The 20,428-nt window shown below is 37.1% G+C and overlaps 1 protein-coding gene across 2 annotated transcripts in view; it reads right to left on the reverse strand.

The window, feature by feature from the left end:
- The window catches only part of SYT14 (synaptotagmin XIV), a 56,624-nt gene extending 37,196 nt beyond the window's left edge, over positions 1-19,428 (reverse strand). For both annotated transcript variants that reach the window (XM_010014745.1, XM_010014744.1), the window contains exons 1-2: positions 19,272-19,428; positions 12,894-13,112 (exon numbers count right to left, since the gene is read on the reverse strand). In XM_010014745.1, the coding sequence (XP_010013047.1) occupies positions 12,894-13,112; positions 19,272-19,383 (331 nt within the window). In that variant the 5' untranslated portion in view covers positions 19,384-19,428. The remainder of the gene's footprint in view (positions 1-12,893; positions 13,113-19,271) is intronic.
- Between the last annotated feature and the right edge of the window lie 1,000 nt (positions 19,429-20,428).

Genomic DNA, 20,428 nt, shown 5'->3' on the forward strand with positions numbered 1-20,428 from the left:
CTTCCCCCCCCCCCCCCCCCCCCCCCAAATTTCTTTTAAAAGTAACTGGAAGCTAGAGAACAATGAAAAGGAACTCAAAATTAACTGCTACATTGTGGTATTTATGGTAAGTCATCTGTATTATCAAAATATTACTAATTCTATAGCTTCATGTTGGAACCACTACAAAAAAACCCTGAGCATCTGGAAGAGTGAAGACATTTACACAATGGCTCTGTACTCTTGCCATTACATTCACCATTACACATACAATAATTTCTCCTCTGTATAATATTCTCCTGTATTATCTGCACTGTGCACAAAAGCACACACGAGATCCTCCATTCCTCTCTGAGAAGAATTCAAGTGCACACTAGCATTCTTTAAGAAGTAACCACCACTGATACCATCCTTCATAAAAGGGTTCTTAAGTTCTTCCTTCACAGACTATCCAAGTTGTCTGGAAATTGTCACTGTTGTTCCTTACATCTCTTGAGGCCAAAGATTGCCTTTAACACTTACGATAACTACTGGTTTTATTTCCAGAGATCTTCTGCTTTTACAGCGCCATCTTGTTAACATGAAGGAAAAGGCACCAGAAAAAGTAGACAATTCAGACCAGTGGTTCTCATTGCCAGTGAAAGGAATTTTGCTCTGATAACAGTCAAAGACAACAACTATCATGAAACAGGGTGATGAGTTTCTCTGAAGGAGAGCACTAGACACTGGTCTCTTAACAGATTCCTCAGTTACAAGGGAAAATGACCATCAACTTGAAACAGCTTTTTAAATGACACCAGATCTACTCAAGAGTTATCTATTGGCCAAATATTGTGTGGACATACAGTTAATGATCCAAGATCTGACAGGAAAAGAAAAACAGAAAGATACCAGAGCAGTAAAATCAACTTCATAGAATCACAGACTAATTTGGGTTGGAAAGGACATTAAGATCATCCAGTTCCAACCACGTGCCATGGTCCGTGACACCTCACATGAGACCAGGTCACCCAAGGCTCTGTCCAACCTGGCCTTGAACACTGCCATCATCTTCAAGAACGTTTACTTGCAAATTGTCATATGACTATTTCTATACCAGACTTTTGATTTTCACTCAGCTCATCAAATTGACACAAAGGCTACATACGCAGCAGAAATGCTTCGAAGTATCATCAGTCTTAATAAAGGTAGCATAGCTGGCACTGTACTTCTCATTTCAGAGTTCTCTTCTTTTCTATAAAGATTTCTATAAAGATTCACAGGAACTTGGACAAAATTCTAAAAAATGCTACCTGTTTTACCTCTTACCAACATGGTGGTTTTAGTGCTGAGGATTTAAAAGCCAACTTTCAGAAGTCATTACACGTTAATGCTACCTGTTTTACCTCTTACCAACATGATGGTTTTAGTGCTGAGGACTTAAAAGCCAACTTTCAGAAGTCATTACACGTACTACTACTAAACTACAGACTGCTAAAATACAGTGATAAGCAAACAACAGATCAGATATGACAGTAACAGGAACTGTGAGATACTGGAAGCCACAGAAAGTTTCAGTAAAATCAAGTAAACAAAATCCCCCGAAGATATGAAGTGATTACTCTAATCCCTCTAATCTTGACCAATTTAAGCAGGAATAGACGCTGCATCTCTTTCTACACCGAAAGATGCAGAGTTGGCCCTGACCTTTCAGTTCCAAGTGTGTTTTCTGGTACAGACGTCAACTCTCTGTAGTAAACAAGAGCAATCGTGTCAAGTCATGCACCTGAGCTGTGTTTGTTCAGGCTGAGCATTTTCAAAGAAAAGAACATCACACCTGAAGTCAGCCTCTTGAAGAGATGAACCTTTTGTAGTTCCCTTCTCCAAGATTTGGATTTTTCAGATATACATGCTCTTATCAGCTCTATTTTTAACCTGCTGCTCATATAGGATACTTAAAATTCTGAACATGTTTACGTTATCCATCCAGCAGGCTAATGGAACTGCATACCAGACAGTCATGCATAATTCAAATCAATATCCTCAGGCTTGCAACTCTAAGTCAAAGCTGCCTTTAAATAAGCTGGGTGTGACTTTAACATGAATAAAATGTATCTAATTTTTAACCTTTATCTGACAAATTGATATATTTGCAACGGAATGTCATAAATCTTCTTTAAAAATTAAAACAAATAGAAATCACAATAACTGAAAAACACTCTTAAGTACAAAATTTAGACTGGTTCAACAAGACTGAGTGCAAAGGTTTCCAGTAGAAAGCTGGGTATTTTTTTTTAAGCAACGTGTACAAATATATATATAAACCCACTTGCTGGAAGAACATTAAGTGGTGTGGAAGGTCAATGTAGCAGGATTTCATATTTACAAATTCAAAGATCAAGCTGTAATTGAATTGGGCATAGGTGACTCCCCACAAAATCTTACACCCAGTTACGTGTGTCTGCTAGCTTCTCTCTAAGGACCAGAATCAGTATTTCCATAATAGAATCATCTTCCCTATGAGTTTTCCTATGTGCTTTCATGAGACCATGATTCCATCACAGCACAGATTACCTTCAGCCACGTTGAAATGACCAGAAGCATGGCAATTATACTAGCTAAGGACTATTTCCAGCTTATTTGTAAAAACAGTGGAGGAAAGGTAATTGGAAACAAAACACCCACCCCAGTTGTCCCTCCCTCCCCAAAACACCCCAAACCAAAAGAACACTCCCAAAGAAAGGACATCAAGTTGTATAATATAACAAATCATGCTGTCCCTTTCCCCCAAGGAAAATATCCAGTAATTCCTAAAAGTTAGGATAACTTTATAATACAAAAGTGTTTAAGTCGCATGTAAGAGTTACTTGAATAAGAAAATAAAAATGAAGACAGATCTTTGCCTCCACAGAAGCTACAGACACAATTTCATTTTGTTTACTTGGATATGATACAATCCCAATAAATGATACACACAGTTGAAGTAGCTCTGAAAATAGTCATCCTAACAATAAAATTATTAGCTACAATTGGTAACATTGTTCATCTTGTACAAGGACAGAATATTCATTAAATAGTTCCAAGAGAATACTTATGATAGAGTTACAGCGTGTCTATGAAATTGATACATATGCATAAGGAAAAGAATCTACAATTACTGCTACCAAAGAAATAGTTAAAATGGAATGTGATCAGATTATAAAACCCAGTCCTAATGGTAACCGGTCTTCAACCTAGGGGAAAAAAGCACAATTGGGAGACAAACACAAGTCTCTAGAGTTAAAAATCTTTTGACTTTAACCTTCAAAGGTAGTAAGAACTGTCCATTTATCCACAGGCACTATGGAGGAAGAATTGATAAATTGTTCTTCTGTAATATTCTTACGTAAAGTTATAATAATGTTTTTAATTCTCATATTTATGTATCAAGCACTGCTCCATTCTGCTGACCAAGTAGCAGTTGAGTACTGGGTCTATGCAGGGTAAAATTCCTCTTTTCAGATGCACCTAAAAATGTCTACTGAGAGGTTTCCAGTCTACTGTTCAGTCCTATTTCTCAGTCACTTCATCCATGATAGAGCCACAGGATCTCTGAGATTAGGGTTAAGATGACCAAAAGCTACCTTCTTCTGTCTATTCTGTGAGACTCTTTAAGAACTAGTCATGTCTTAGGGTGTACATGCATAAAGATGAAAGAAACAGCTCCCCTGTATCACCACATTATACTATAATATAAAGAAAAAAGAATGCCTATACCTCATAGTTTTTAGATCATGATAGTATAAGAAATAGCCAGTTTTCAATGTGAACATTCTAAATCAGCAAAAGCACTAGGTTCATCAAGGAAGTGATCTTTTCTGCTGATACAGTACTATGCCTTGTGTTCATACAAAAAATCACTTAGGTAGATGTTAGGTAGATGTTATATAGAACAACTATATCAAATACAATGCCACAAGGAACTATTTCAGCCACAAATATCTATGTGAACTCTTCCTAGCTATTGACAGATCTTGATCCTTCCATGAATTCCAGATTCAAATAGAAGAGAGACTTATGAAAATAGTAAGTTTACAACAAAATGGAAACTTTCCTGTAATTATTAATGTATGATCTACATCACTTCAGAGACATCAAATTGCTAAGGGTGACTTTCTTCAAAGCCTTCACATCAATGCAAAGGGTATTTCTTCAAAGACTTCAGAATGCTGGCAGGAGGAACCTAATTTGTGACATTGCTTTGCTCACTTGTGCACATCAGGAAAAAAAAGCTTTTCCCATCGGAGGACAGTTTTTCCTTCTCTCTGGAGTTGATCTAGCTGGAAAAGGAATTCTCCTGTTGAAAATCTTAGCATCATTACTGACTTTGAGTTCTGTTACTAGTTTTCTTCTCTCAGCATTAGATGACATGCATGATTTAACAACATCTTTTTCCAGTACCTTTGCTGCTAATCATGGAGTAAGTCCATGATTTCAGTATTGTTCATTCTACCAAGCACTTTCATGTGCTTCCTTCAGTTGACAAGATTGTGCACAACTTTGATGTCAACTATCTGGCTTTTAAACTCAACTTCCCAATGTAAATCCATTCTCTTCCAAACTGCGTCTGAACTCAGACACAGATCTCCTTTGCATTTAAATCCCAGGTTTATTCTTGCCACCTCTGTAATATTCCTCAAGAAAAATTACAAAAATAACACTGAATTACATAGATACTTTCTACCCATATCTGTGAATTCTGTCCATTTCAGATGTCCAGTGTTTATAAACACTGTGCTTGACTGCCATTCATGCAAGTGAAGAACCATAACCACAACACAATCATAGACTAATATGTGAATTATTGCCATAAAATTTCCTTGCTATCAGGAACTTTTCAAAAGACAAAGGGTAACGCTTTCTTGGGAAGTAAAAAAACCACAAAGATCTGAATTCTGCAAAACTGAATAAAAGACAGAGCAAAAATTACTCTTTATATCACCTTTGCCTCTGCAATGCTCAGTTGACTTGATTTTTAACCACATCAAAAAAAACCCAAACCACAACATCACAGAAATAAAGTAGAAAGCAAGACAAATCATAGAATCATAGAATAGTTAGGGTTGGAAAGGCCCTTAAGATCATCTAGTTCCACCCCCCCTGCCATGAGCAGGGACACCACACACTAAACTATGTCGCCCAAGGCTCTGTCCAGCCTGGCCTTGAAATCAAGTTAGCTCTGGACGCTATTCTGCAGATCCTCGAATTACAGAAGTACCTTTTCTACTGCACAAAACTATCCCTAAAACATTCCCTTGCTATGGCAATGGACTAAACAACCACACTCCCCAGGGGCTTCAAACCACAAGAAATTCTCCAATATTTAAGGGCTTGGAGCTAATGAAGATCACTTCAATTTACCAATACATAGGAGGCAGGCATACACATAATCAGGCATCATTGCACTTTCTCCTTTACCACATGAAGGTTTTAAATTACTCTTAAAATAAAAAGGGTCAAGGGTAGATGCCTACGTGATAGGAAACAAGCATAAGGAAGCTGGATCAACTACAGAAATATTGTCATAAAATAACCCAAACTTTTTTCTCTCCCCAAGATCTCTCAAAAAAAAGTGCATCAAGAATTGTATCAATTGATAGTACACAAGTATTACCAGCTGAGATCCAAGAGTATGAATATCTGGAATATTTCATAGCTGTAACATGACTCAGCCTTCAAAACACACTCTGAAACGTCTGGGAAACACTGCTCTGAGGATTACTTAAGACTTGTCTTAAGCATCTTTACTGAAGACCCTTTCAAGCTATCTTGATGAAAGTACCATTTGAAGACCTGGGCCTATCCAAAACTGCAGGCCAAAAAGAGTATTTTTTTTTCCAATAGGTATTATACCAGAGAAATCTCACAGGTAATCTGATAAAAGATACATCAGAGAAAAATGGGTGGCTACCTTCTTCCTAAACACTCTTCTCCACTTATTTCTAACTTCTTTCTTTAAAGCACATTAGAGGAAAAAGAGAAAAAAAAATAAAGTTACAATCTAGTATTCAGTCGTCCAGTCTGAATCCTAGCTCAGGGTTCTTACTCCACATAAGCCATCTTCTTTGCCTGCAATTCTTTGCATCTGAAATGAACAGGAAGATTGACCAATTTTGAGAGAACTTTGTGGGCTGAACACAATACAACTGAGGCCCTCAGTCTATAATTTTGAAACAGTAAGTTTTCACTCACATATGGCTTGAAAATAGATCTGCTTATATGCAAGGAATAATGATAGAAACTAAACTGGAAAACACATGGATATCATGGGATTCACTGAGTAATCCATTCTTCCTCTCTCAGCCTGTCCAGTGGCTTTCACCTTACCTTAACAAGTCTGAAGAAGTAGGACCCTGCTTTACAGAAGGTATTTACTGAGCAAAACTGCCCCAGGTTTCTTTAACAAACTGGGAAGATTCAGCTGTATACCAGTTTTGAGGCGCTTATGAAAGAGCTTTTGGTGTTTATGTTGGGAAGATATTGAAAGAAAATCTCTATGTATATTTCAAGGAGTTCAGTGAAGAGACTTTTCCCAAGACATGAAACCTAACCAGAGAGAAAGAAAAGGCAAAAAACTGCATAAAGAATCAGCTCCAAGAGATTCCAGAAGAACAGTCGCTTTCACGTGCAAAGATTGACACTGAGGAGCAAGGCAAACATATGTCCAACAGACACATCAACATAAAGTGCCGAAAGCCTAGAGAAGAATAAAAGTGGAGAAGATAAACTACAAAAATAACATCATACTCTACCTTCACAATATGGAAAAGATGGATAAAATCCAGTAGCATATGCCTGCTAGAGCAGCAGATTCTCATTTAAGACAACTTATGTTTTCTCACTGCAGTCTTTTAGTGCTTCCATATGTTTCCAAAAAACCTTGTGAAATGTAAGGCACTTGGGCCAATCTCAGAAATAGAGCCTCTGAACAAACATGTCTTCAGCCATGGGGCTTTATCAATTGAGGAGTTACAAAAAGACTCTAAAATAGGCTGGAGATGGAACCTGTGGTTGTATTGAGCTGGTAAAGTAAAGCTAAACAAAGTACATTAAGTATGATAAGTGAGCAAGTGAGCTTACTACTTTTTTCCATCGTGATGTCACTTAATTTGCCTCAGAATTGGGACCAATCCCCCTTGCTTGCTTCCTAATCTGGAATTTTGCAGACTTGTGGAAGAGGTGAATTGGCTAAGACATGCTTTAAGAAAATCACGTATCAGCTATGAAATTGCAGACTGTTTTATTCCCCAATTCTATCATTCTTTTCTCAGGGGATTCAGAGAATCTTGATTTCAAAAGCAAAGAACCACCTACAGCTTTTGACGTCTGCCTGCAAAATGGAATTTCAGTATATTTACCCCAACATTCCTAAGTTTAAAAATGTCCATTTTTAGTAATTTAAGGGACTGCTTCCTTAAGGAAAATATGTTGTACTTTACTATGAAAGTTTCAGAGACAACAAAACCACAACTTGCCTGTATAATGCCTGCATTTTTAAAGCTCAGGAAGCAGCCACTACTGGAGACAAAGAGGCCAGTTTAACATCATATTGTGCATCTTTTTGGAAACTGAAGTTATTAAGAAGGTATGATCACAACAATATAGATGCTAAATAATATTTCCAATTATCAAAGTATAATGAAATACGCTGATTTTCAGTTTAAAGGCTGTACACTTCCTTATTTAGATCACTATTTCAATCTCTTTGTTAGCAGAAACATGGTTTTATTTTGGTATGTTTTTTCCCTGATTTTTGTTCTTTATTTTCTGAAACAGATCTGTAATATCAGAGCCTATATTAATCCCCTCTTCCAAAATATTGTAAATAATAGGAGCACATAAAGGCAATACTACATATTCAATAAGGTAATAATAGCCTTTGAAATGGTACTGAGTTAATAGAAGAAGTAGGATGCACACTATAAAAAATTAAAAAGTTTTATCAGGATATGTATTAGGGAAAAGGAAAAAAGATGTCAGGAAGTATCCATATGTTACTGGACAGCATGAGAAAGAACACGAAGAATATTATTGCTAAAAATAAGATTTCAAACTTTAGGCTGACCCTAGAACTCTGGGTCTGAGCACAGATAATGGATTAACTCCACATGCACATACCAAGAAATACTGCAGTTATACAGGTTTCTCTTTTCTGCAATTATCAGTTTTGGGTCATTTGTGCAAGAGTTGGAAATTTCAGGTGTAAACCTCACTTCTAAACCATTTTATTTTTGATGACGACATCTGTCATCATCTTGATTTTCTAATGAATTAGCTTTTCCTTTAGAGAGACTCTGGAATTATACTTGTCCATGAGGAGCTCACTGCAAAAGTTACATAAAGTGGATCGGACAGTGGTTATATACAGGTATTTGTGAAGCAAAATTTAACACTGAATTTCTTTGAACTGAAGTGCTACTAGTACATTCCATCATCAAAATACATCAACAAACCCCACAAAAGATACTGCTTTCTTCATTTAACTATTAAAACCATCTTACAAAATGCTATGTCAGTTCTACAGAAATTCGCTGAAAAGAAAGATTAATATGGCCATCTAGAGGAGAAAAGAATGATGTGAAAACATAGCACACACATTTTCAGGCTTCAGAATAAAGCATTTCTAGAGGCATGCAGCCAGAAAATAGATGTAATAAACTAATTATCTAATTGATAATAACTGAACCTTAAAATAATACGATCAGACATTTTTATGGTCTTAGTAATGCAAACATATTAATATACATGTTTTTAGCAATGCAAGAAAAGCTTGCAGGATCTATTAATAAAGACAAGATGGTATTTTTGTCTCCTTAAATTTTATGTGGGCACTGTTAAGTGCAGACACTCTGAACAAAGAAATTTAAAGAGTGAAGACTGAAGTAGAGAGTAAACAGTTATTAGTCAAACTGCTTATTGGCTCCTTTGAAAACATAGCACATTGTTGCAAGATACAGTGTGTGATAGAGATTAACTGCTGAGGAGAAAATAACATAGATTTTTCTGGAAATGAAATCATATTACTCTAGCTTTGGTGGAATTTTTAATTATACCATCAGAGGCTGACTGACTAGCAATGAGCAGGGGGGAAACAGAGATAAAAATGAATTCTGCCCTCTCATCTTGACTGTGTTCACTGTAACACTATCAAGCCCTGCTCACCATAGGGACTGACTGGTGCCTTAAGTGGGAAGTACAGCTGCAATGTTTAAGTCTTGGAAGTAGAAATGCTAAAGTATATGAGGAAACAGAAGCACGCACACTAAGTCACATGTATTGTCAATTGTTTCTCCTATGAAATAAAGTACATAGGAACACACTGTTTGCTGCTCCTCCACTACAGAGAATCAAGAAATGGTTCTATCATTTGTCTTTACACTTCCATTAAAAATAATTCAACAGTCATAAAGCCAAGTACATAATGAAAGATTTCAGGATTCCTATGGCATCAAGTCTTCTACAGATTTAATCTGCAAGTTCAAAGAACAGTAAAGCTTTGAATTGTAAAGTTATACCTAGAAAACACCTATAGGGTTGACGTTCTCCCTTTGGAATCAGAGGTTTTTAACCTCAGTTGTTCAGTAAGCTCTTTCTCTGAACATACATGAACTGTTTGGTAGTGATAGCCAGTCTCTCGTTTAGTTCTGACTGCAGGTTTTCTTCATGTGTTTTCCACCTTCCCTTTTCGTCACAGTTCTAGTTTGAGCAGCTTTCCCTTTGTAATGGTCATAACATAATGAAGCATACTCCCATCTTTTCCTCTGTTCTAACACATTTTTATCATTGTGCAAAGATTCTTTCTTTCATGTTTGAAATAATTTAGGAACACAAAAAGTACTAACGCTAATTATTCTATTGTGCCACCTTCAGGTCACTGAAGAGCGACAAATAATAGGTTGTTCATCTGTTTCCGTGTCCAATACAACAAAACTCTTTTTAATTGTATTGGACATAATTTTGTTGAGATTAATGGATTACAAACAGGAGACTAAATCACCACTCTGATTTGCAAGCATTTTGCAGAACACTGTACAATGATTGTAGGCTATCAAATAAGTAACACTGCTGATTTTCCACTCCTTGTAAAACATGGGAAGAGAATGCTCTCACAAGCAGCAGGAAAAGCAAAATACTGACATTAGTAAAGCTTTTTGCAAGCAGAAGCATGTGGTTAAAAATTTACAAGTTTCTAAGTTAGAATGTTTTGATAGTTTTTGCTTTGCAAGGTTTCTTTTTTCCAAACCCTGAATGTTCTCTCATTATACTAAATTTAATTTGCATACTAATTTTAGAGTGAGTATGTGTGTGCATATACAAAAATGGGTTTCACATCCAGCCAGCTTCCTGAATGGAAAGAGCGTTGAGAAGGGATAGCAGCTGGCAACAGATATCTTTAGCAATAGAAGAAAAAACGAAAGAGGAGGAGAAGGGAAACAGTTGTAAATTTCCTGATGCAATACTTGGACTTGCCATCAGGGTCATTTTGTCTTAGATTATAACTATGACCTAGAATCATAGAACAGTTTGGGCTCGAAAGGACCTTAAGATCATCTAGTTCTAGACCTTAAGATCATCAATTACAATGAGGTATAACTGACTTAACACCTCACACTAGAGCATGTCACCCACTGCTCTGTCCAACCTGGCCTTGAACACTGCCAGGGATGGGGCAGCCACAGCTCCTCTGGGCACCCTGTGCCAGCGCCTCAGCACCCTCACAGAGAAGAGCTTCTGCCTTACATCTAACCTGAACTTCCCCTGGTTCAGTTTGAACCCATCTCCCATTTTCCCATCACTACAGCCCCTGATGAAGAGTCCCTCTGCAGCATCCTTGTAGCCCCCTTCAGACACTGGCAGCTGCTCTGAGGTCTCCACGCAGCTTCTCTTCTCCAGGCTGAACAGCCCCAATGTTCTCAGCCTGTCTCCATACAGGAGGTGCTCCAGCCCCTGATCATGCTCGTGGCCTCCTCTGGACTTGCTCTAGCAGCTCCGTGTCCTTCTTATGTAGACACCAGCCCTGCACACAGTGCTGCAAGTGGGGTCTTACAAGATTTGCAGACTGGAGTTCTCACAGCATCATAGAATCAACCAGGTTGGAAAAGACCTTTAAGATCATTAAGTCCAACCTTTACCCTAGGACTGCCAAGTTCACCACTAAAACATGTCACTAATTCCCCAGAAGAGGATAAAAGTCATCGACTATGAATTTTGGTAATCTGAGAGAATGATAAGGAAGAAAATTATTAAAACAAACCAAAAACCTGGATACAGGCTAGCACAATAGCTTTGGAGCTTACTTCTCACAGTAAAGAGCTCAGATGAACTGGGAACATTTCTCTGAGATGATGAACTAGGTAGGGGAAAAAAATAATCTGAGCAATTGTGGAATGGAAAGAGGAATATCACATGTTCCTTCCAACATAGATTATTCTGTGCTTATTTCAACAACCAGCCTCAATAGTCTGCAAAGAGACAAATACACTATTCTGGGTATCTGAAAGTATTCTTCTTGTATCATTTCAATCTGGTACTATTTGCTAATAAATACGACTGAGTCTTCCATTTCCCATTAATACACATCACCATTCTTTCCCAACAGTGACATAAGCCATACAAAAAGTAGTATCTTTCATATTACCCCAATAGGGCTGTTGATAGATCTCAGTAGATACAAAACCCAAACATGATACTTTGGCTATCCTTCTTCCTTCTTGTCCTTGTTCATCACAGATCCTTGTCCAAGGATCAGATCTTACCACCTGCTCTCACCTCTGCACCTCCTTCCCTATTTGCTGGAACTCAGACTCCCAGCCCTCCTAACAAGCTAAGGAAAGAATTAAGATTTCTGATGATCAGAAAATAATCCCCTTACTCTGCAACTTCAATTACGGCTTTCATATCTTTTGTGTCTTAACTTGCAATCATGAGTGAGCATGCACTGATTGCAAATGTCAGTGGCAAACAGACTTTTATATCATTTTACTACATGACATAGTAGAAACTTTGACATTTTCAAGCACTTCTAGACTGCATAGAACATTTAAGGACAGGTATCTTCTGATTACATGTATCATATTACATGAAAATATCAATTAGTAAAAAACCTTTGCATTTTAACATATTAAAAGGAGACCAACAAATATTTCACTGTAACACAGCATCTATACCAGAATCTGACTTTTATGTAACAAGAGCTCACTTTTCATCCTAGAAAATGGCCACAGACACAGTTCTCACACATTTTCAAGCACAGAAAGCATATTGACAAAATACTGACAGCAGAATTCTCAGCCTCTATATCAGATTGTCACCCTAACTTAAAATCTAGAAATATATACCACAAAGGAAACAGCCAGAGTTTACATCCACCTATTAACACCATGGAAAAAAAGATATTAATCTAATCTTTGTAATAATTTCTTCCTGTGATTGCAAAAGAAGAACAGATACAGAACATTTCAGTAATACACACTGCAAGGACCATGTGCACTGTAACCCATAACCAAATCCAGTTACTCTGCTGTGATGACAGCTTATTAATAGATGAACAACAGGTCTTCTTTGTATTTATAATACCACAAAATTCATCAAGAGTTGCCATATTTCCTTCCTAAATCAAAAACACTTTAAATTCCCCCAAAAAGAGAATTACTGATGATAAAATTGTATAAAACTTCATTAACAAGGTACTACATCACTTGCAGTATTCCTGGAAGAATGCACAAGTCTCTGCTATTTGTTTTTGTTTTGAGCATGCACAAATATAAAAGGTATCTGGATATTTCTTACAGACATTGACTATTTACAAGTCAAGCTGTACTTGTCTCTAGGACTTACTTATCCAGAACATAATTCTGAAATTTGGAATAAAAGGAATGCTTTTAAATCACTCTTACCTTCATCTATTGAGGCTTCACTACTGTATCCATCATATTCTGCAGACAGGGGACTATACTTTTGTCTGGTTTCCCATACATAGTTTTTTTGCTGTCTGCCATCCACCACTGGCAGCCTGGAACTCTGGGTTCTAGACAAGGCCTCATGATATTTACCCAGTGCTTCATCTTCACTCTCAGATGATGAACCATGCTGGTCTTTACTCATATAAGAGTTGTCTGTTTGAATAAAATAAAGCAAATCGACTACAGCTCAAAACAGAATACAAGAAAATAACCATAAAAGGTTATAACTGAAGATATTTAAGCTATTTCAATTAAAATTTCTGTAATATTTTAGAAAGATCATCTTGTTGTAATTACAAGTATTATGTGATTCTGTAGTTGGTGAGAGCTATTTTTGTTTTCTAGAAAACCTGGAAATTCATTAAGCCCCCCAAAAACATTCTAAAACTTATTCAAGAGAAAATGGATCAATTTATGTAAGGCAGCACACACTCAAATTCTTGAAACCTTTCATTAAGTAAGAAAATGCTTAAAATACTTTTATGTAAAGGAAATCCAACACTATCCAACATTACATTTGGATACCTAACATATCAAAAAGGCAGCTCCTGATCCTCCATTCCCAGCTGATTTTTGCTGCCAGCATGCAACATAGAAATGAAACTGATTGACAAAGAGAAGCCTACAACAATGTCATCTTAGGATATTTATGTCAGTAGTGCTTAAACTCACAGTAACAAATGGGAATATGCTCATAAAAGATGTTTTCATGCACAACATTATTTAACTTACAATAAACAGCCACTTGTTCAATAACTGACATTAATGCAGATTCTCATTGCTGACATGTGGCAACAGCAAAAATTGCACAGAAGAATCAATCTAGTTAATTCTTTGATACCTGCTCCGTAATGCCCACTCCTGCTGCCAACTTTTTCCGACTACATCTCAAGTATGACTTCCTCCCACAAGTCAAAGATTCAGCTGCAGTTTTATTTCTGTAAAAGAAAAGTTTCCTCCTCCCTTTTCCAAACCTCAAATAGATTCTGTCCAAATTTAACATGCCATGCAGAGGTTCTGTAGATCTCAAACTCTAACAGGAATTACAAAGAGTTCATGTAAACTCACTAAAGGTCAGCATTGCCACTACTCTGGGAGCCAACCTATGGTATACAATTTGCCAATGGATTTCCACTACCAGCAGAGCCCTGAGAGGCCCATAATGCTGTTTTTCAGCTCCTGATTCTGCAAGGGAGTATTGCCTAACATGTTATCCAGCCATGCTCAATCACTTCTCCCCTCTCTGCATTTATGTCACCTGCCTAGTCCCTGTCCTTAGCTCTAGTTCTGCATTTCCGCTCCCATTAGTCTCCTCCTTCATGCCCAGCCAGTCTCACTCCCCTGCTTGGATATTTCAAGTAAAGGAGGAATTCAGCTTGTTCATAATACAGCCATTTAAAAGTTAAGTAACTCAACCTACGGCAGCCATCTAGCCAAGGGTTTGCCTCTTCCTGCTACAGAGGTCCTTCCCACTTTTAGGGAAGCCTCTAGAGTAGATGAGTAAAATCACTTCCCACTGAGGTCTACTTCTCCCCTGTATTCACAAAGAAAAGCCTATGCTGCAAGTTTAGGTAAAACATGTTTTGCAAAATTATACTTATATGAGTAGAATCTTATCCTAAGTTCACGCCTCCTGGCCCCATACTCCAAGTTCCTGCTCCAAGCACCCACTTTAGGTCTCTTACAGGGACTTCCTCTTTATTCTCCTTGTCTATTCAATCACAAATCCTGTTTACTTGCACCTAACCAACTACTTGTGTAACCTTAGTCTTTCACCCTTAGTCTCTCCACCTTCAGATAATGTTACCAGTTCTCTTCATAGCTGTCACCCAGCCTACTTCAAATTCCCAGTCTACCACTTGCATCGTGTCACATTTGTTCAGGAAGTTTGTGTCCTCACATAAGTCATGTTTATTCTTAACTCTTCTGTTCAAACTTCCAGTGTCCTTCAGTAACTATGTATCATAAAGCAGGATAAGACCTACTCTGTTCTTCCACTCCTACAATGAAGCATATGAGTGCAAATGGAACAGTCAGTGAATATAATAAGCAAATTATAACAAGTGTTTACTCTGCTTTTCAAACAGCAAAGTTTCCAAAGATTTACAACTTGGTCAAACTCATGTTTTTTTCTTAGAAGAACATGGGCATCTCTGACATGGGAGAAGTGCTCTCCCACATTTCAAGTACATATTCCAACACACAAAGGTGTCACAGCATCTTAGTGAAGCAGACGTGAAATCTACTTATTTTTTACCCTGATAACCAGCATGCTTATCCCATATTCTATTCCTGGAAACAGTTAAAGATTTACAAACAAAAAAGCCCAGAAAACCCCACCAAGAAAAGGATCTCAGACAGAAAACATGCCAAATTTCATCCCAACTATTTCAAATTTGGCAAATAGCTTTAGGAAGCTGAAAATACAGTCTTGAAATGGAAAGCGTCAGGAAACCTCAACTGCAGATGGTGCTACCAGTTCTACATGCAATGTGTATGTAATCCTAATTTAGTCTTTATAGGAAAACTGGTGACTTAAAAGAGCAACTAGATCTTTCAACTCTAGGCTATCAACTTGAATTTAAGCGTAACAGATATGGTTCTTCCCATTGCATGGATGACTACAAAGCAAGTGCAATTCCACTGATCACTTATTGAAAATATCACACCAAGTAGGATTTATTCTCTGGCTACCAGATTCACTGCAAGAAACTGCCCAGAAAAAGAAGCCTCCTTTGCTGCTAGAAGAGTGAAATCCTGTATCTCATATGGCCTTCAACAGGTTGAAACCTGCTACCTAGGAAACTTCTACAGATTTCCACAACTACAATTACAGCAGGGCATAGCAGGAATAAAATCCAGTGCCAGACATAAAATCTAGTGCCATCAGTATTAGATGCATTATTTATCATGACAAAAAAATGTATTCACGAGTATGAAATTAGGTTCATGAATAAGTCTGCATAAAGAATGGAATAGTATAAAACAGGGTAGCAACATGTTTGAAAGAAGTGCTAAAAGTTCTGTCTCTAATAATGCACTGACATTTGTAAGCATTCAGAAGATCTCAGTGATACCAGGTATTTTTTCTCCAGTTCCTAGCATAAAAAAAAGAAGAAGGATGTGTACTATCATTCCAAGTTCTGAAACAAGACCTTAAGTTTAACCTCACTGAAGTTAAAACACAAGCTATCCATGAAAGCATTTTTTAAATGAACAATATAAATGTTTCTTAGGGAAAAACAGCTCCCTACAGACTAAAAAAAACCTCAGGGTTTTACACCTCTCCTCTTTTGATTTTGTCATTTTAGTTGGAAACTTGCCTAAGAGAACTCATGTTGTTAGTAAAAATTTGCCTTTACTTGGCTAACACAGGTTGTATGTAATTATTAACCTATTGAAAGCTACTCATTTGCTTATTATGGGATGAAAAATGCCATTTTTGATACGAGAATATGGAATCATAGAATATCGTGGATCAGAAGGGACCTTCAAGGTCATTTAGTCCAACCCCCAGTTTCTGAAACACACAAGGAAAAAATGTACTTCACAAATACTGTATTACATGAAGAAATAGCAGATAAGATCACAGTTTATCGTACAAACATGGAAACCACCTCTTAAACCAAATTAAAACCCCCTTTGTATTACAAAACCATTCATTTCTCTACAGAAACAGCATTTCGGAAAAGCCTGTGTTGCTTTCTAAAAATTCACTACACAGCCTGCACAACAACTGTGTAAGAACGTAAGGTTTTTACTTGTTACTTACAAACTACTATTGCTATTCCATTGTCATACTGTTTAAGATTGGATGTTGAAGACAGCACACACAGCATCCATATCAACAATACACAGGTTTTCTTTGTAAGACTGCAACTTTAAGACAAGCCTCATTCAGTTCTTTCTATGCTTAAAATCACTTAATTGCCTCTTCTTATTAAGTTTGGTATCTTGAAATTTTTATCTTGCATATCCCAGAAATAAGTTCTGCAGATCTACCAAGATGTAAATGCAACAGAAGTTATTTCTTATGCAATGCTTTCAAAATACACAAAATAAAAACCACTTTGTCAGAACAAGTGTTCACTTCCAGTATTAATCCATAGTTTTCAACAGAAACCACACAAGGCACTGCAGAGAACGGAAGAAAAACTGTATATAGAAAAAGAAAAGTTAGAACATAGGAAAGGCATTTATTAACCAGCTCCTTTAAATAACACTTTAAAAAGTAGTTAACTTCCAAGAAATATCAACATAATTAGAGAAAGAAGCACTGGCAAAACAGACCTACATTCATCCACAGGAAACACTATTATTAGATGTGTAAATTAGGGGAAGAAAGTAGTAAGTATCAGAAGTTTCAGGAAAGGTTGAAGAATGCAGTTTGCTGATGGACTCCTCACCTTTTCCTGCTGTCTTCTTATTACACATCTCTCTTTCTGATTTCTTTGAGTTTTTCTTTTTACCCTCTTTTGCAATTGGGGTTGACACATTGTCTTCACCCTTTGATAGAGATTTTCCTTTTCTGTCCAAAAAGGCTTCAGACTGCTTTTCTTTGATTTCATTAATGCAATTGGGCTGCTCATTGTGCATCTTCTTCAAGCTGGAGTCTGATAATTTTTGCTTCTGTACTTCACGTTTCGTTTCTGAATCTTGGGGCACATTCACACTGTGCACTTTGTCAGAATCTTTAGCATCAGCTCCAGGGGACCGTGGTTTGATTTTTCTATTCGAGTGGGTCTGAGAATTATCTGATACTGCATGTAGGGAATTACCTTGCTCCTCAATGGATTGTTCCATAGTACATTTATTACTTTTCAGGTTATTATTCTTTAAGTACTTATCATTTACAAAACACTCCTTTCCTCCTACCGCTTCCCTTTTAAAAGGTCCTCCTACAGTCTTCAAATCCTGAGATACTTCTGTATCACTTAAATGATTATTACTATCTGTGCCTTTTAACTTGCACTGGTTTTTGTCCATGCCATGGTCAGATACTCCATCCTGACCCATATCTTTTTTTACAAAATCTAATGAATTAGAGCAATGAGTCTCTTTATGTTCTGCAATACCTCTCTTCGCTTTCACATGAATTTCCTGAGAATGAGTTAATGATGGTGTATGTTCCTCTTTGCCTTCCACAGGTTTATCATTCTGTGTTTTGGAGCTTTCACCTTCTGCACGAAGGCCATTTATCATGTTTGTTACTTGCTCTGTTACTGAATCAGCTACACTGTAGCTGACCTCTCCCACAGCACTGGTCAGATCATCCACAGCATTGCTAAGTGTGTCAACCAGAGAAGACACAGAGGGAAGGCTCAGATTTTGCTGGAGGTTTCTGAAAAACGCCATTTGTCCAACCTGTTCAGCAGCAACTTTTGACACCGAGATGTTCTCCGTTTCACGAACAGATCAACTCTATTTCTCCATGTTCAATTTCAGAGCTACTTGCTCTTCCTAACTCAAACTCCCCGCACTCACCAGAGGAAGTTGCAGCTTTGCCTTTTCCACTCAACATGCATTGAAAATAATAAGAAAGCAGCTAAGTGTCTTGAAATGAATCAGCAAAACCATAGTCGTTCATCAACTGCAGCATCAACTAGCCATTACAGAACTCATTACTTTCAAAAATAAGACAACTGTGTGAGGTGGAAATATGGGGGTTTAATTCTAACCTGCAAAGAAGAAGTTGTGAGACATTTATATTACATCCTTTCATCACTAAAACAAGCTTTTAACATAATAGCTGCCCTAAAACACACATTATGGAAACTTCTTCACCCCCAAATATCCATTGTCTTTGGTAAGGATACATAAGGTAAGGCATTTCGGAACATGAAGACTTCATTTTTTGGGGGGGAACTTTGTCTCCAAAAAAATTGAAAATATTTAACTGCACCTTTTAGAGAGGTAGAGGGGAAGGAAACCTCTCAAATTTTCCAGGTGAGTAAATGCAAGACCTTCTCCAATAGTATTTTAACAGGTTGAGCAAAAAACAAATAATCCCATTCACAAATTTACTTGAGAAGATTTGATTGTACACAATTATGGAATGTTTAAAATACATTCAAGAGTCTTCTCATACTGCAAGAGAAGTATCTTCCAAGAAGTAAATGTCAACTCTTTGGTTATATAGCTGTTGAATTACTGTGGTTTCTGCCTTTCCCACATACTGCACAGTCACGGGAAAAGTCAACATTCTGTATTTTCATCACTTGAGTCAAGTGATTATTTGTGTATTTCTACACATCCTTGTAAAAATATGTGTTCTTATAATTAAGTTTAGTACGCTGCATTTCAGATACTTACAAAGTTTATCTTGCGAATTCTTTCTTGTTGTGTATCCTGAATCAAGATCTGGAAAACCACTAACATTTTCAAAACACATCTTCTTATTAATGTATAGGAAAAGTAGCAACATGAGAATAATGAACACTCCAACAGCAGACAGGAACCCAATTGCTTCAGGAGATACTAAAAGAAACAGAAAGAAACACATTTTCATAAGTCTTGTAAAAGTTTAACTCATAAAAGTTATATCATTAATAAATACTACTTGTTTGTAGTAGAATTGATCTTTAACAAATACTACTGAAGTTCCAAATGTATGTGCAAGATATAACTAAAACAAAACCCCACACCTTAAATTTGAGTTAATGTTTAATCCTCTTTTCAAAGAATAGAAATATATCTGGTCCTAACCTAAGGGAGGACCAACACTGTAAGCCAGAATACTGGATCTGTAACAAGGCAGGTTCTCTGCAGAAGACGGAGAGATTATCATCAGATGCCAAGGCTGGTTTTTGATGGAGCACGCTGAAAAGAAGCCAAGAGCATCCATCCTTCCTGGAAGGGGCTGGAGGTTTGGCTACCTCAGGCAACCCACTGGACTCTCGGCTGTGTCTACATCCGAAAGACTTGAAGTGAGAAGTTGAAAGGTGGGAGCTGTAAATTTGTGTGCGAGGTTAAAGTGAAGTGTTACAGATCTATACTTCAATAATATTTGGGTGCAATTTATAAGAAAAAGGGATAGAACTCAATATATGGATGCAATTAACAACGGTGTAAGGCATTATAGAACTGTAAGTGATTCATAGTGGTATATTTCTTAGGTAATCAATCTGTTATTTGGTTTATTAATAGTGTGATGATCAATTAATAAACAGTATAGCCTCTTACATGTCTCAAACCTGCATTCTAAAGACGGAGAGAAAGACCTTGAGGTAACAGACACCTTAATATTAAAGAGTATTTTTGGGGGCCTCAACACACAGACATGCATCTTTCAGGATTGAAAGTGGCTGTATTCATCTGGATGAAAGCCAGGCTTTCACACATCACTTCTTCCTGCCATTTTTGCTCGTCTCTACTCACTAGCATAAATCCCATTGTGGGGGTTGTTTTTTTTCTATTTATAAAAGATTTATGAAGATTTATCAGATTTATGAATTCCATTTGCCAAGATC

Source organism: Nestor notabilis, unplaced genomic scaffold (assembly GCF_000696875.1).
Source record: "Nestor notabilis isolate BGI_N333 unplaced genomic scaffold, ASM69687v1 scaffold12285, whole genome shotgun sequence".
NCBI classification, from domain to species: domain Eukaryota; kingdom Metazoa; phylum Chordata; class Aves; order Psittaciformes; family Psittacidae; genus Nestor; species Nestor notabilis.